Genomic DNA, 19,018 nt, shown 5'->3' on the forward strand with positions numbered 1-19,018 from the left:
GTGCTGACAAGCGATTCGTTATTATGATTCAGCTGACATTTTAGCTTCTTAATATATAAAAAGAAAAGGTGACTGACTGGCTGACTGACTGACTGACTGACTGACTGACTGACTGACTGACTGACTGACTGATCTATCAATGCACAGCTCAAACTACTAGTCGGATCGGGCTGAAATTTGGCATGCAGATAGCTATTATGACGTAGCCATTCGTTAAGAAAGGATTTTTGAAAATCAACCCATCATACTGATGATGATGATGATGATGATGATGATGATGATGATTGTGTTATTGTTAAACAAAGCTAACCATACTAAAAATATGACGAGGAAACCCGGCTGCAAACAATAATATAATATCAAATAGAATTGTTATGGATAATAATTGTTGCATATGTCTGTTCATTGAATATTTGATCATACAAACCTTAAGTGGTATGTTTGAAAGAAGAACCAGAGGCGAGATGTTGTATGGCTTTACTGAATTTTACGCTGACGCGAAGATTTCGCCAATGGGTTAGAGGAATTCCTTTATGAGTAACTTTAATGTAAGTGTATATCCGTTTATTGAATATTTTTCAAACTAATTTGAAGGAAGAAACTTTTAATTATGACAACCAAACCCGGCTGAAAAACATAAGATACATGGAAATATTGTTATGTTAATAAATTGGTATTTATTTTTGTTAGTTGAACATTTTACCATACAAACTTTACCAATGCGGCAGAAAAGAAAACCAGAGGCAAATCATAGTCTAAATTTAAAAATTATTCATATCTTAACTCTAACTTCGTTATTTCTTTCACCTTAAGTGTTAAATTTGATTAGCATTTTTCACCTTAGGGAAAATGCTTGTGATGCTTTTTTTTATTCACACATTTACATGTCTCCAGAACTATTTAAGTTTTCATAACACATGAGGATCATCTTATTCCCTCGCTACCAGTCTCATCGTGCAGAACTCCTCAAGTCAAGCAGTTCAGAAGTTTTTCCTGTGCAAAATTAAAATGTAAGTACATACCTACGTTTACTGCTATATTTTGTAAATAAATCATTGTACTCTGAATATGACATCATTTTAATTACATAATCATGTTTATCTTGTATATTGAAAGTACCTATAGCCCAAATAGTATATATAATTTTAATAGAAGTATTTAAATAGAATATAGAAGTACTATATATTTAATAGAATTATTTTTATAGTGTAGTATATATTTTAATAGACGTTCTTTTTAATAATAAGTAGTAACTTTATAGGTGTTTTGAATAAAAGGTAATGAAACGGAGGGGGGAATATTTTCTTCTATTCATTACCTACCGATTATTCAAAAACATGTAAAGTTACTAATGTTCAATTCCATTAATTTTAAATTGTATTATTGTTTATGTTTTAAATTGTAATATGTTGTAATTGTATATTGAAAGTACCTATAGCCCAAATAGTATATATAATTTTAATAGAAGTATTTTAATAGAATATAGAAGTACTATATATTTAATTGAATTATTTTTATAGTAAAGTATATATTATAATAGACATACTTTTTAATAGTAAGTAAGTAACTTTATAGGTGATTTTAATAAAAGGTAATGAAACGGAGGAGGGAATATTTTCTTCTATTCATTACCTACCGATTATTCAAAAGCGTGTAAAGTTACTAATGTTCTATTCCATTTATTTTAAAAATTTAATAAATATAAAATTGTAGATTTCTTAGGATTTCTCGATTTCATTTTAATTTCAGGTTTATTAAAATTAAAACTTCGATTCAATTGTTTTAATGATAGCATTTTTCTTTAATTACAGGTCTGACAACGCTGATTTGCTGTTCCCTTCTCCGCGTGCCGAGAGCAGCGATACCTCATCTTCATCCTCATCTCATAGTAAGAAGAAAAGGAGGCGAGAGACCGAACAAGCGAGTGCAAATACTTCGAAAAAAGCAGCAAAAATAACCGCTGTCGACTTGTTTGGCAGTGACTCCGAGGATGAAGGTGAAAAAATGCCGACAGCTCCCACTGCAAAACCGGTGCTAGCAAGTTATATCACACGGCGGGTGGCTAATGGGCACAGCAGACAATTAATTGAGTCGAAAAATGGGACTCATTATATCGAATTAAAAATTTATAACTGCAACGAAATTGAAAACACTCCACCAATGAATAGATGGCGTCAGGCCATTGTTACAGTTAAGAACAGAACTAATACTGATACAGAAGCCTGGCGCCATCTATCCCAATTCATAGCGGCAGTTCGAAAAGAATACAAGAAAAGCCCACCAAGCTTCGTGAATTCATATTTTTAAATATGAATTCACGAAGCTTGGTGGGCTCTCGGCATTAAGCATCATGATGCAGAGAGTTATTATATTTTATTTTAGATACATTTACGAGTTTGTACTAATAAAGGGTTTGTAAAATCTGGCGTGCATTTTTATATTCCTTCTTTTGTATTCCTTTATATTCAATTGAAATAATTATAATTCCTTATCTTTTTTGTTATTCAATTAAAATAATGTTTTATGCTCTTTAATTTGTGTTTTATTTCTTACAGCTACTACAACGAACATCGTTGAACCACCACGTTGTGAATTCAAAGATAAGACAAAGATGGTTGAATGTGAGAAATGTAATATTTTAATACCTAAAAATAAAATTTCACATCATTTAAGAACAACAATTCATAAATCTAAATGTCTAGTTAGAACGGATATTGAAAATATAGAAATAATTACTACTGCTTTTAAAAATAGAATTGTCACTTATCGTTTGAATATCCCACAAAAAGAGAATTATTTAGACCCAGATTCCTTTATGTGCGACAGTAAAACGAAAATTTTAAACCTAATTAAAACATCAATAAATGAACATAAATGTATTAAGATTTATTTTGAACTTTTTGCATATTATACTTTACCCGAGTCCTATGAAATGGAACTCAAATCATTTAGTACTAAATACGAAACACTGTTTTGTACTTCAGATTTATATTATTTTTATGATAATCTCGTAAGCGCGCTTACAAGTAACATGTCCGAATTTGAACACAAGAAATCGGGCTGGACCATTCACTCAATAAGTCATTTAGAAATTAGTATTAGTAAATATAATCCTTTACGAGGTGGAATGTACATTGATTTACCTACAAAAATTAAAAATACCAAGAGTTGTTTAAATATTAAAAACAATGATAATCACTGTTTTTTGTGGTGTGTCATTGCTGCTTTGTTTCCATCAAAACATAATGTATGCAGAACCAGTTCATATCCGAACTATGCAGATATACTTAATACGAGCGGAATGTCATTTCCACCATCCTCAAAAGACATAAGTTTATTTGAAAAAAATAACAGTAGTATAAGTATTCAAGTATATGGCTTAGATATTAAAAATAATGTAACTGGACCTTTGTATGTCACACAGAATAAAAAAATAAATCATATTAATTTATTATACATTGAAAAAAATGGAATTGGACATTATTGTCTTATTAAAGATCTTCTGCGTCTCGTACGTAAACAGAACACTAAGCATAAAGGTAAAATGTTTTTATGTGATAGATGTTTGCAGTTTTACTGTAATAAAATCAAATATGATCAACATAACTGTTCAAAAATAGTTACAGAATTACCGGATAAGAACAGTAAACTAAAATTTAAGAATTACGAAAGAAAACAAAAAGTGAAATTTGTCATTTACGCTGATTTTGAAAGTGTATTGCTTCGCGTTGATGATCCCCATAAAACATCTACCCAGCGCACACACAGGGTCAGACGACATCAAGCTTCTTGTTTCGGATTTTATGTTTGTTGTTCGTATGATTCAAATTTAAATAAGTATGTTTCATACAGAGGTTCAGATTGCGTAGAAAAGTTTGTAAAATATTTAATTGAAGAGATACTAACAATTCACAACATTTTGTCGGATAAAAAACCAATGTTACCCTTAACAAAAACTCAAGCGGATGAATTTCGAAACGCCGTTAATTGTCACGTTTGTGACCAATTATTATTCGATGATAGAGTCCTAGATCATGATCACATTACTGGACAGTACCGAGGCGCTGCACACTCGTACTGTAATTTATTGTATAAAGAGTGTTCATATGTACCAATTGTTATTCATAATTTGTCGGGTTATGACAGTCATCTGTTTATTGAGAAATTAGCCGAGCATCCGGGAAAAATTGAAATCATCCCTAAAAGCAAAGAGAAATATCTTTCGATAACAAAATTTGTGCCAGTTTGTAATAATGAGAGTTTTAAAATGAGATTTATAGATTCATTTCAATTTCTGAATTCAAGCATAGAAATACTAAGTAACAACTTATCAAAAAACGATCTAATTCATTTTAAGAAATGTTTCCCCGTTAGAAAACAGTTTGACTTGTTAAGAAAAAAGGGAATTTATCCCTATGACTACGTTGATTCATGGGACAAATTTGAGGAAATCCAGCTACCACCAAAAGAAAACTTTTATAATAGTTTAAAATTAGAACATATTAGTGATGATGACTATGAACGTGCTAAATTGATATGGCAAACTTTTGATATTCATTCGCTTGGTGATTACACAGATCTGTATTTAAAGAGTGATGTTGTCTTATTATGTGATATATTTGAAAGTTTCAGAAAAAACTGTTTGCTTTATTATAAACTGGATCCGTTGTATTATATGTCTTCTCCTGGTTTAAGTTGGGATGCAATGCTATTATCTACTGGAATACAATTAGATTTGATCGATGATTTAGAAATTTATGAGTTTGTTGAAAAAGGTATTCGAGGAGGATTAGCACAATGTTCACTTCGACATGCTAAAGCTAATAACAAATACCTTCCAGATTATAATGATTCTAAACCTTCTACTTATTTGCTTTATCTAGATTGCAATAATCTCTATGGTTATGCTATGACTAAAAAAATACCGGTATCTGATTTCCGTTTCTTATCCCAAGAAGAAATAGCAAGTTTTGATCTTTCTGATACTTCTAACGATTCTGATTTTGGATATATTTTAGAAGTAGACCTTGTTTATCCTGATATTTTACACGACGGTCATAAAGATTTGCCATTTGCCGTGGAAAAATTCACTCCACCAGGAGGAAAGACTTCAAAATTAATTGCGAATTTATATGATAAATATAAATATGTAATTCATTATACGCATTTAAAAGAATGTATTAGAAACGGTCTGATATTAAGGAAATGTTATCGTATTTTATGTTTCCGCCAAGAAAACTTTTTAAAGAAATATATTGATTTAAATACACGATTAAGAAAGTCAGCTACATCTGAATTCGAAAAAGACTTTTTTAAACTATTAAACAACTCAGTCTTTGGCAAAACTATTGAAAATAAACGCAAACAAGTTAATGTTAAATTAGTCACAAAATGGAATGACAATGATAACAAAACGAAAAAATGCCTTTCTGCTGAAAAATTAATTGCTCGCCCTAATTTAAAAAATGTTTCAGTGTTCTCTGAAAATTTTGTAGCCATTCAATTAGAAAAAGAAAAAATAATCCTTGATAGACCGATTTATATAGGATTTACCGTTTTAGAATATGCAAAGGAACATCTTTATAAGTTTCATTACAATTTTGTGAAAAAACTTTATTCTGAAAGAGCAAAATTATGTTATACTGATACAGATAGTTTAATATACTTCATAGAAACAAGAGATGTTTACGAAGATATTAAGAAAAATATTTGTAAGTTTGATACAAGCAATTATCCAGCATTAAATGTTTTTGGTATTCCTTTAATCAATGGGAAAGTGCCTGGTCTGTTTAAAGATGAGTTAGGAGGTGACATCATAGAAGAATTCATTGGTTTAAGGGCTAAACTTTACTATATAAATAGTTTAAAGCATAAAGTAAAGAAAGCAAAAGGTATTTCTAAATGTATTAGTCAACGTCTAAGTTTAAATAAGTACAGAGATACTTTGAGAGACGATAAAACTTTAAGGTGCAAAATGAATATAATAAGATCTATAAAGCATGTATTATATACTCAACAAATAAATAAAATTGTGTTGAACAGGAATGACGATAAACGTCAAATTTTATCGAATCAAGTAGAAACCTTACCCTGGGGGCATGCAAAGACAATTTTATAGTGTAAGAAATTCTACTTACCTGCATACTGTTCTTATAATTATGTATATTTTCAGTTACTCATGTAGTACAAATATAAAAATATGAATGATGCTTGTTAATAAGATTTTTATGAATAAATGATTTGTAACTTATTTTATTTTGATTTTTACTTCCCTTATAATATGGTTTTGGTATTTTACATAGCTTAACTATAAATACTTTGGATGAATGGATTATAAATCAAATGGTATGATGAAGTTGATTAAACAACCCCTTTCATTAAATATAAATACTATAAAATTATGTGAAGACAAATTATGTGTAAAGCATAGTGAACTTTTACCCAATTCTATTCGTTGTATAATTTGTGGACCATCAAATTGTGGAAAAACAAATGTTATGCTTAATTTGCTATTACATTCTAATGGACTGAAATTTAAAAATATATATTTATATTCTAAAACAGCGTTTCAACCTAAGTACGCATTTTTAGCTGCTGTTTTAAAAAATATTCCGGAAGTGAATTTTTTCGTTTTTGATGGCAGTAACATTATTCATCCTAATAAAGCTTTACCAAACTCTGTAATCATATTCGATGACGTCGCATGTGAGGATCAAACAAATATACGTACTCACTTTGCGATGGGAAGACACAAGCAACTAGATTGTTTTTATTTAACTCAAACTTATTCCAAAATCCCAAAACAATTATTACGTGACAATGCAAATTTACTGATTTTATTTAAACAAGATGATGTCAATCTTAAACACGTATTCGAAGAACACATTAATTCGGATATATCATGGTCCAAATTTAAAGAAGTTTGTACAACGGTGTGGAAGGAGCCACATAACTTCTTAGTAATTAATAAAGACTGTAATATGAACAAAGGGAGATATAGGAAAACTTTTGACACCTTTATTATATTTAAATAATATTTATAATTACAATGAACATATAAATATTGGAAAAACATAAAAAGCAATCATTGACAAAAAATCTTTGAACTGTCGTACATGAGTTTGGTATAATGGAGCAAAATCTAAAAAAGCAATTATTACAATCAGTTAATTCTATAAAAAATAAATTAAAACATATGCGTAACGTAGATGATCATACAGATTTAAATCTGAATAGGATTTTGAAACCTATAACAGCGCCATTAAAAGTGTTAGTTGATACCTCTAAACCTACGTGTAAAGAGGAAAAGAAAAATAAAGAACCAAATGAAGAGATGTCTCACGGAAATTTAAGTAAAATCATGGAAAATGAAGATCTAAATGAAAAAAAATACGATTCACATACTGGCAAATTTAATAATAATAATGAAGATAAAATTGACAGTTTCGAAAAAAAAATATATACAGATCTAGACATTTCATTAGAAAAAGATGATATTATCGATATTTATGACAATATGGATATTCCATTTGGAATACGAAAGGAAAGCGATAAAAACATAATGATTGGAAATTCAGAGGTACGATTTACTAAAATTGAAAACCCTTTAATGGGAGATAAAACTATTATGCTAAACATTGGTGGGCGATCATATGAATTAACTCCTGGCTTAAAAGAACTTTTACTACGTAAGAAACCTGATTTGTCGCTTATACAAGACAAAGACAAACTTGTATATAAAGATATATTATATAACACTAACGCGCATAAAAGAGACTATCATGCTTATGGACAAATTAAAGGAGATAAAGGTGTTAAGTATCGAGAAATAATAAAACCCTTATTTTTCGATTCTAAAATTAGTTCAAAACAGGGTGGCACATTATCAACTCTTAAAAAAAAATTTAAACCAAATACAGATCTTGTATATTGGGATGATCCGAATGAATTAGTCGATAGGTTAAAATTGCTTATTGCTTCAAAAAATGCTGGCAATACTAGCCATGATAATGAAATAATATCAATAATAGAAGAACTTAGAGAAGCTGGTATCATCAAAGAACAAAAGTAATGGTATATTTCACAGTTCTTTTAGTATGCAGCTAATACTTCAACATGAACGTTGATAAATTTGGGCATCATTTGAATAAAAAACCCAAATTTCATAATAATATTGTTACAAATAACTTTTCTCTGAAGATATTAAATGATGGAAATTTAGATGCTGAAAATAAAATAATAACCAATTTACATATTCCTGTAAATGCATCTGATAGTGTTACGAAAGAATACGTTGACAACTTTATAACCGACTGCAATAAAAAAATTACAACCATAAATGACTTAGTCACGGTAATGATAACCAGGGTAAATAATTTAGAAAAACTGAACGATAACAAGAAAAAGATCAAGAATGAGCAAATTAGATGTGATAAACGAAATCCATAAGTATGCTAGAGTACATTTCCCAAGAAGGCGAGTAATAATGAAAGATATAGATGATTTATGGCAAGCTGATTTAATAGATATGCAGTTTGTTTCAAGAGAAAATTCAGGTTATAAATACATTTTGGTGGTTATTGATACATTTTCAAAGTATGCTTGGGCATATCCACTCAAATATAAAAGAAAGGAGGTTGTGTGTAATGCGTTTAAAACATTGCTTAACGGTGGTCGTATACCCAAAAACTTACAAACTGATTTTGGTACCGAATTTTATAATGATAAATTTAAACAGTTGACTAATTCTTACAAAATAAATCATTATTCAACGTATTCTACAAAGAAAGCATCAATTGCAGAACGATTCATAAGAACGTTAAAGTCAAAATTATATAAAGAATTTAGCCTAAAAGGAAAATATAGGTGGGTTGATGGTACCTTGGATAAGATCATTGACGATTATAATAATACTCATCATCGTACCATCAATCGGAAGCCATGTGAAGTGGATGCAATTAATAAGAGAATGATATTAGAAAGATATAAACTACAAAAAAGTCAGTCTCGTCTTGTAAATAAGCTGGGGCGATTGAAAGTTGGTGATTCTGTACGTATAAGTAAATATAAAGGAGCATTTGAAAAGGGATATACACCTAATTGGTCAACAGAAATATTTAAAATCATTAAAGTGAATGAAACAATTCCTATTACTTATTTATTAGAAGATTCAAGAGGTCAACCTATTTTGGGGTCATTTTATTCTCAAGAATTACAGAAAACAAAACATCCGGACATATACCTTGTAGAAAAAGTTTTAAAAAGGAAAGGAAATAAAGTTTTTGTCAAATGGTTAGGTTTACCTTCTGTTGAGAATAGCTGGATTGACAAGATGAATGTCATTCTGTAGGATTGAATTATTGTTTACTTATTTAAGCGGTCTAATAAATTGCCTTTAGTATACCAAAGAGCATGGTCAAGAGCAGTATCTTAAATTGGTTGATTAATCACTTACCCATCGAGCTTCACCTTCCTGGATATAATTATTGTGGACCCGGTACGAGGTTAAATGAAAAGTTGCGCAATAATAAAAGCGGTACTAACCAGCTGGATGAATATTGTAAAGCGCATGATATAGCATATCAGAAATCATCAGATTTAACTGATCGTCATAAAGCTGATATCATACTGATGAAAATGGCTAAAAACCGCACAACGGCATCTGATGCTAGTTTAGGAGAAAAGATAGCAGCACATATTGTTAATAAAGCTATGTTAGCTAAAGTTAAAACTGGTTCTGGTTTAAAACACATGAAAAGTAAACGTATACAAACTCGTTCTGGAACAGGTATAAAGAAAAACTTGAAATACGTAATAGCTCATGCAAAGAGACATCTTCAGAAACTTAAACCAACGTGCAAAAAATTGGCCGTAAAATTGGCAGTAGAAGCAGCTAAGGAACTAGCTAAGAGTGCAAATATTACAATTCCTCGCATTATACCTATTCCGAAAACGGGGGGTTATATGCCTTTAATACCTATATTCGCTGGATTATCAGCTACTGGAAGTTTAGCTGGCGGTACAGCGGGAATTACCAAAGCCATTAATGATTATAAAGTTGCGAAAAAACGCTTGGAAGCGTTGAAAAAACATAATAAAAAAATTGGATCTTTACCTTTTGGAAATGGGTTGAATATTAAGACATATAAAGAAGGTTTTGGAATTAATGTATCTGATAAAAAAACTAAATATTCGGCTACCCAATAAAGCTCTTACCAATATAGATATTTTGAATTATTCTCAAAATATCCCTCATTTCCGCGGAGTATTTATGAGAGATGAGTTACCTAAATACCCTCACAAAAAAGAATGTGGTATAATTAACTTAGATGATTCAATAAATCCTGGTACTCATTGGGTAGCCTATGCGAAATGTAATAATTATATTGAGTACTTTGACAGCTATGGTAATTTAAAACCACCAAAAGAATTAATTAAATATCTTGGATCAAATATTTATTATAACTATAATAATATTCAGCGGGACCACCCTTATAATTGTGGACATTTGAGTTTAAAATTTTTGTATAATTTTTGGTGTAAATATAATAGTATGCAGAGTTAATAAATAGCTTGGAAAAGTAAAATATTCTTTAATACATAATAATGAGTATAGCAATTACCATCGCGGGAAAAAAGTCCGTTCTGGATACGTATTTCCAACCACCCTTAAATGTAGATGATAATTATGAGTGTGGATTGATATACTTCTCGGCCATCAATTCCATACCAAACATAAATCAAAAAAACAATATATTTGCTTATGGAAAAGATAAAATAATAAAAATTCCACATGGTGCTTATGATTTATTTGACATAGCTGATTATATTACAAGCAATGTAACGGATTGTGATATAAAAATTAAACCTAATAATAATACTTTAAAATGTTTAGTAAATTGTTCTAAAACAATGCATTTCGATATAGATAACAGCATAGGCAGTATATTAGGCTTTAAAAATATTAAATTAGATGCAAATAAATGGCATGAATCTGAGAACACCGTCAACATTCTACCCTCATCTGTGATACGAATCGAATGTGATTTAATAAAGGGCTCATATACTAACGGGTCACCATCTCACGTTATATATGAATTTGCACCGAACGTGCCTCCTGGTTATCGATACAAGGAAGTCCCAAAAAACATTATTTACTTTCCAGTCAATAAAAATATTATAACATCAATAAATATAAAAATTGTTGATGAACACGGTGAATGCATTGACTTTAGAAAAGAGAGTATTCATCTTCGTCTCCATTTACGAAAACAAAAATGATAATATTCAATAAAAATCTAATTATTCCAGTAAAACGAATTACTAAACCCCGAGTTGTGCAACGCCACAGGACGTATCAAGCCCCTCAAGAAGCTTACAAAAAGTAATAAGGAATTTCTTTGCTCACTTGGATACAAAATATGAATATACTTAAGGTCGCTGAATTACCACACTATGATAACTCGATCGAAAGCTATGAAATTCATACTTATAGCCCTTATAATAATAGTTTTAAAGAAAATGATGAGATTCGGATTCCAATACAACAGCAAGATATTTACATTCTACCATCCGGCAGTTCCATATACATTGAGGGAAAAGCAACAATTATTGGCAAAGATCATAAACCTCTTTCTGCACCCGTGGAGTTTACTAACAATGCAATAATGTTTTTATTTCAAGACATAAGATATGAATTAAACGGTATTGAAATAGAGCGCGTTAAGAACGCTGGAATAACAACTACAATAAAATCATATGTGTCTATGAATATGGGGCAAAGTAAAGTTGCGGCTATATGGGGCTGGAACCTGAAAGGAATCAAAAGTAATGATGGATGTTTCAGTGTTATTATTCCATTAAATAAAATATTGGGATTTGCTGAAGATTATAATAAAATAATTATGAATTGTAAACATGAACTTATTTTGAACAGAAGTAACACCAATCTAAATAGTGTAAAAATAGACGATACTACAAACGTTCAACTAACTATAGACAGAATACAATGGCGAGTCCCACATGTAAAAGTATCAGACCGTGAAAGGCTTACATTGCTTAAAATATTAGAAAAAGACAAACCAATACAAATGGCTTTCAGAAACTGGGATTTATATGAATATCCGTTTTTGCCTAAAACTACAAAACATTCTTGGTCGATTAAGACAGCTTCTCAATTGGAAAAGCCTCGGTATGTTATTTTTGGTCTTCAAACTAACAGGAAAAATAATAAGTCCAAAGATTGTTCTTCTTTCGATCATTGTAAGACAAATAATGTAACACTATTTCTTAATTCACAATATTATCCGTATGAATCTCTTAATCTAAACTTTGATGAAAATAAATACAGTTTATTATATGAAATGTACAGTAGATTCCGTCAGTCTTATTACAACCTCCCTGTGGACCCATTGCTTGATTTGTTAACCTTTAAAGAAAAAGCTCCATTGTTTGTTATTGATTGTACAAGACAAAATGAAAATTTAAAAACTGGGCCAGTGGACGTGCGAATAGAAATAGAAAATTCTGAAGATATCCCCGAAAATACTACAGCCTATTGTCTTATAATAAATGATCGGCTCATAGAGTATAAACCCTTAAGTAATATAGTTCGAAAACTATCATGAACGCTATAGTAGATATCCAAGGTTTTAAAAATGATAAAAATGAATTTATTTTAAAAGAAATAGCTATTATTTGTAACAACCGCATACAAAGTTTCTTAATCAAACCACCATTTCCGTTTTATGATTTAACAAAAACTGTAAGAAAACAAGTATGTTGGATTGAAAGAAACAGAGGGATATTCTGGAATGAAGGCTACATACCGTACCAAAATTATAAAAATATCATCCAAAGGATTTTAGATGGCAAAACTATATATGTGAAAGGTCTTGAAAAAAGTGAATGGTTACTTAAAATGTTTAAAAATAATTCTGTTTTTAATTTAGAAGATAAAGACTGTCCTAGTTTAATAAGCTTACATCAAAAATATTTGTTATCTCATGATTTATATTATTGCATGTATCATAATGATATTTGTGCTGTTAGGAATGTGATTTGTCTACAAAAATGGTGTTTGGAAAATAATTTAATCAGGCGCTTTAATGTAGGATAAATGTAATATTCTTATTTCTTTAAAGATTTATAATGTCGAGAAAATGTAAATGAATTATTATAATATTAAATTAATATATGAATTTTTTGACATACTAGTGTTTTATTTCTATTCATATCTTATTATTTAAATAGAATAGATTAGTTCAACCTATTGAAAAACTATCATTCTTATACCAGTGAATTTTAATAAATAAACTGCATCTGTCTTGCTATTCTCGTATATTATCTTTCTGTATTATGGACCTTTTTGAATATATAAACTTATTCATCTGATCAAAATATACAAAGAAGAAATCTAAATATATTAGATACATCAATTAATCAATTTAAATAGATAATTGATATATTAATCAAATAAACAATAATAAACAAATGAACTCAAGTTTTATTTGTTTGAATACTTAGATACAGCTACGTTTTAATCATTCAAATTCCTCTTTCCTGATTGGTTTTGGAACTGCTCTCTTACTAAGGGTCTGTATAATATACTCTAATATCTATTTTAAAATACGTTTTGATCAGTGTGAATAGATAAATTTCATCTGTTCAATTTCATCTATTTATACTTATTTATTTACATCTGTTTCAATAGTTAAATTACATGTATTCCAATAGATGGGTAGCGCTGTATTCTAATAAAACTTATATTTATTAAATACATTTTGCTCTATTTGAATAGATAAAATTTCATCTATTCAATTTCATCTGTTACTTCACATCGATTCAAATAGATAAATTTCATCTATTCTAATAGATTGTGGCATCTATTCTAATAGATTGGGGCATATGGATCTCCTGTGATCCAGATGCCCCAATAATACCTACTACTTCCAAGTTCTATGGGACTTGCCCAACTTGATCATTGTAGACATTTGGGATCGATATAATATTATTGAGCGGAAAATGGACGTGGCGCCGACACATGCCTATATTCATTGTAGGTTTTGGGTCCGGTGCTCGCGCCACATCACCTCTTCTTGTGCACAGCTCATATCATACGGAATCCGTCCTACTGGAGTTGTTTTGATAAAAGCTGTTCTTATTCACTGTACAAGTCATACAAAATCTGTCCTACTGAAGATAGTATACAAGTCAGCACAATTTCAGTCTACCTACCTCCTAAATATACGGAGTTTCAGACCCTTACTACCTTTGAGGCATACAATTTCTAAATCTCTTAAAACGAAAGCCAAGGCAAGGTATAAATAAAAAGCCATTAAAAATTCTACATCCATTATATTTTAACGTCATTAGTTGAGACAATTATTAAAATTAATACAGTATTTCAGACGAATTCAAAATCATGTTATTTATACAATAGTTATTGGTATCCTAGGAAACTAAAGGGAGACTTACTTATTACTTAAGCTTCTCTCATGTATCAATTCGACACGACGTTAAATAAAAAATAAAATAGAAAATGCCGGTTTGGATATTATTGAATGTAAGTTGAGAGTATAAATGAGTAAAAATCAGTCCCTTGTTCTTGACTTGTTCCCTCACTCGACGTTGGTTTGCCAAATCGACGACACATTCGCATTCTTAATACTAAAGGAACGTAAAAGAAACTATAATTTAAATAATACGAAATATCCATATTTATATTCATCACATATTTTTACAAATATGTTACAATTAACACAATAACTTGAGAGATTCTGGGCACCATGACTAGTTGGTATAAAAAAATTGTTGTGTGATATGCCTTTGCCATTTCATAAATAAATCATTATTCATTAGAAATTAAATTATTTGAATCAAAAAGAATCTTACTTTTAATCCGACGCACCCTTATTTTTAGCACAATATAACATATTATTATATAGAAAATGCATAAAAAAATCATCGATACAAATGGTCAGTCTTGTTTATGGCTCAAATTGATGACTTTAAAACGAAAAAAATAATTACATACGATATAAAATACTAAATACTAATACTTTCTTTTAGACCATATTATTTTCACATACAAAGTTGAAAAATTGTATGGCAATCTATAAATGTTAGTTTTCAGTCGTTCTGAGTTGTGTAATTTGAGAATATACTATAACTAGTGCAATGTGGCCAATTTTGCTAAATTACTAAATTGACAGCTCTAAATTTAGTACTATCCTTTTCCGCCGGAACCTTTATGAAAAGGATATAAAAATAAGAATACCAGGTTATCGAGAGTTCGTAAGTTTCAAGTAAATGTTATTGTGTGTAAATCTGAACTGAGCGAAATATTGGTACTGATTCTTATCGCAACTTAAGTTTCGAGTATTCGCATCTTTTTCTTACCAATGTAATAAGAAAAGGACAGACAAACTTAATTTAATTTATAACTATCAAATTTCGAGCCAGTATCTGAATACTGTTTAGTAGAGTACATAGAAATTAGTCTTTAAAATTCATTTTCCGTCCTTTTACGCAATATTTAAAAGAAAAAGATGTAGATAATCTAAATTTAGTTAAGAGAAAAACATCAGAATCGACGCCATTGTGCTATTATTCCTTTTCCATCCATATTAAATGACAGATTCACACAAAATGAACAAAAAACTTGAAAGGGACGTAAGTGTCTGAGGTCATGTAGTAATTAAAAGTAGTTTTTACTACCATTTTTAGTAGCTACAACAATGAATCACATTCTACAAAAAATGATTCTCAGACATTCGTTTTCTCAAAATTTGGCAAACTTCGTTTGTATGGACCACGCTCAGATGCGATCATAGGAGATTGTTATTTTTTTCACAAGTAAATTGCCAACTGTTGAACCTACAATCTAAAACATAATAAATAATTGACTATTTTATTTGCTTAAATCTAGTAAAATATTAATATACACATTTAATTATTATTAGCTTCGTTTTCATTTTAAAAATCACTATTACGTTTTTGGATTTACAAAATATAATAATATATACTAATACTATATAATACATAATATATTATAATAATAACTCAATAGTTTTTATTTGTTACTGGTCAAGAATAAACTAATTTTTAACCGACTGCGGCGAAGCCTAAATAATTGTTATTAAAAGGTCTTCTTCTTACGTCACATACATTTTTAGTCAGTATTGTTCTGTTTACATATGGACTAATAGCTCGTGTAGTAATACTGTATTATAACGCATAGTATATTTTCAAATTAGCATAATGTAATTTATAACAGCCCTGATATTATCAATAACCTATTTTCCAGTCTTGTCATGTCAATATCACAATGTGCAGCGAACCAACGGAGAGTGAGCGAGGGCAAGTGATTTGGCAGTATAAGAAAAATTACGAAAATATTGTAATATGTACGATAATTAAGATCACAATACAGTTAATACTTAGGAATAAACTTACCTTAACTAAATACGACAAACGGTGACAAATATTGTACAATGCCATCCCCTGAACTCGCATCAACAATTTTCGTTTAGAGTACAACACTTTCGCTATCAAAATCTTATTTTAAGTCTTATTTTAAAACGTTGGTTATTGATATCTTTACTAATTATGCTTGATCAACAACGTCATTAATAAATGCCTATGCTTTAATTTTTTTAGAAATCAGATCTCAGCTGGGCTTTTGTAATTAATCCTTAGTCTAAGAGTTGGATTACTTATTTTTAAAATCAACAACAGAATATTTTGATGTTGATCAAGCATACAGTGCAATAAAAGTTCATACAAAAACAGGAACGACGCGCGAGTCTCAGGTATAGTGTGAAAAACACCTAACTAATGTTCTTAATTCAACTAGTTGTAAAGGAATGTTCATACAATTACAACAATCAAATTAATTTTACTTGTGCGATATGATATATTATGCAATCACACTATAAAGGTCTCAAATCAGTAAAATTTTACTTACAATATTATAATATTATATTTTAAGTAAGTAAACGTAAATACAAAACATTTAAGCTTATTAAGTTTCGTAATAATAAAATAAACTTACACTAATATTTTATAGTATTAGAGTAGGTACACTTAAAAAGCGAAAATATTTTATATTCAACACTTGAATCATTAAACTTACGCTCTTTTTAAGTAGAAAATATACCGCACTCTTAATATCAAATCAAATCATATTAAATCAATAAAATCATACATTTCTCTTGAAAATGGAATACACTCAATTTGCCGTAATCTATTCCTATTTTCTATTTTTTTTAAATATTATTACGGGATTAAGTAAAAAAATTAAATGTGTAATTTAAGGTAAAATAAGCGTTTTTATGATACCGTATCCAATAATGGTATCAAAGAACGCCGATCTGAAGACCATTCTCAATAGCCATATCGACTATGAATTGGCAACCAGTACTAATGCACACATTTTGAAAACATTTAAAAAAAAATTTTGACGATTTCAAATAATATGCTGTTTCGTACTCCGTAGTATGACAGTTCAATACAGTTACTAGTTTGGAATTCGGAAAAGCACCGTAAAGGACACGATGTAACACACACATTTCCGTGCTTCCGTCGGAGTGGAGTCGGCTTAATGTGTGAAGACCTTAATATTGGATCAGATAACGATAAAACGCTTTACGCCGGATCCACGCATTGGCCCCAACACTGTTCGACAAACGTGAGGGTCGGGAAATTAACATTGGCCCCAATGTTGGCAAAGCTAATTTCCCGATCCACACGTTGGGCGAATATCGTTGGGGCCAGCGTCAAGGGCAGGCCAACGTGTGGAGCCGGCGCTAAGAATAGTGTCATACAAAATCATATTTTCGTATTGCTTAATACTATAGGCAATGTACAAATGGTCACCGCGCGGTATAGAAAGTTCAATACATATAAACTAGATGATGTTAGCGTGGAAGCAGCCTCAGTCTTGTCATCGTGTGATGAGAACAACGACACGACGCCCGGGTTAACATCCCGTCCCACACTGAAAACCGTTTATGATAGCTTTAATTCTGTTTCGGATGAATAAGATTGACGGAAAGATTTGGTGATTTTTAACTGACTTGAAAAAAGAAGGTTATGTATTCGATCCGTATGTATGTTTGCGATTATCTCAAAACCAATGAACCATCTATAAGTACGCCACAGGTCGAGATGGCAATCGGGGAGGGAACGCCCCGCACACCCCCCCGAGCTAGCCCGGTGAGGACAAGCACGGGTGTGCGGGGCGACCCCCTGCCTCATATCCCAATGGCCATCTCGACCTGTCGCGGACTATAGGTATCATGCCTACGTACGGAGTAATAATACACATAAATTTACACTTACGTCATCAATATTTTTGATATGTAATTACACTGATTTCTCTGAGATTTCTAAACCAATTTGTTTTTTTCAATAGAGGAAGTTTGCAGATAGCTATTATGACGTAGGCATACGCTAAGAAAGGATTTTTGAAAATTCAACCCCCAAGGGGGGGAAATAGGGGTTTGAAATTTGTGAAGTCCACGCGGACGAAGTCGCAAGCATAAGCTAGTCAATAATATGTTAATAGCTATCTAATGGTGAAAGAATTATTGAAATCAGTTCATTGAAAAGAGTTTATGGATTACAAACAAACAAATCTCTATTAGTAAGTATGTATACATCTCTCTTAGTAGCTGACAAATCTCTATTAGCAGATAGTATGGTGACAGAAATGCTGAAAACAAAAACCGGCCAAGTGCGAGTCAGGCTCGCGCAATAAGGGTTCCGTACTACAGTCGTATTTTTTCGACATTTTGCACGACAATTCAAAAACTAGGATGCATAAAAATAAAGAAAAATTTGTTTTAGAATGTACAGGTGAATACCTTTTATATGATACCTCATTTGATATAGTTATCTCACTTCGAAAGTTGAAAATACTAATTATTAATTCATGACCAATTAGTAACCACAAATTCACGGTTTTCAGATTTTCCCCTGAATGTCAGCTATAAGACCTACCTACCTGCCAAATTTC

At 30.5% G+C, this 19,018-nt stretch overlaps 1 protein-coding gene and 1 pseudogene across 1 annotated transcript; one reads left to right on the forward strand and one right to left on the reverse strand.

Moving 5' to 3' along the window:
* Positions 1-218: 218 nt before the first annotated feature.
* Positions 219-10,169, forward strand: LOC138403536 (uncharacterized). The gene is made up of 2 exons (XM_069504482.1): positions 219-1,010; positions 1,812-10,169. Exon 2 carries the CDS (start codon positions 7,130-7,132, stop codon positions 8,069-8,071), a length of 942 nt encoding a protein of 313 aa, XP_069360583.1. The 5' UTR covers positions 219-1,010; positions 1,812-7,129; the 3' UTR covers positions 8,072-10,169.
* Positions 10,170-14,335: 4,166 nt separating this feature from the next.
* Positions 14,336-19,018, reverse strand: part of LOC117990834 (uncharacterized) — a 38,315-nt pseudogene continuing 33,632 nt past the window's right edge.

The sequence above is a fragment of the Maniola hyperantus genome, chromosome 18 (assembly GCF_902806685.2).
Source record: "Maniola hyperantus chromosome 18, iAphHyp1.2, whole genome shotgun sequence".
Taxonomy (NCBI): domain Eukaryota; kingdom Metazoa; phylum Arthropoda; class Insecta; order Lepidoptera; family Nymphalidae; genus Maniola; species Maniola hyperantus.

Excerpts from the sequence above, each read along its gene's own strand:
- LOC138403536 (XM_069504482.1), top strand. The coding sequence starts at position 7,130 with ATGGAGCAAAATCTAAAAAAGCAATTATTACAATCAGTTAATTCTATA.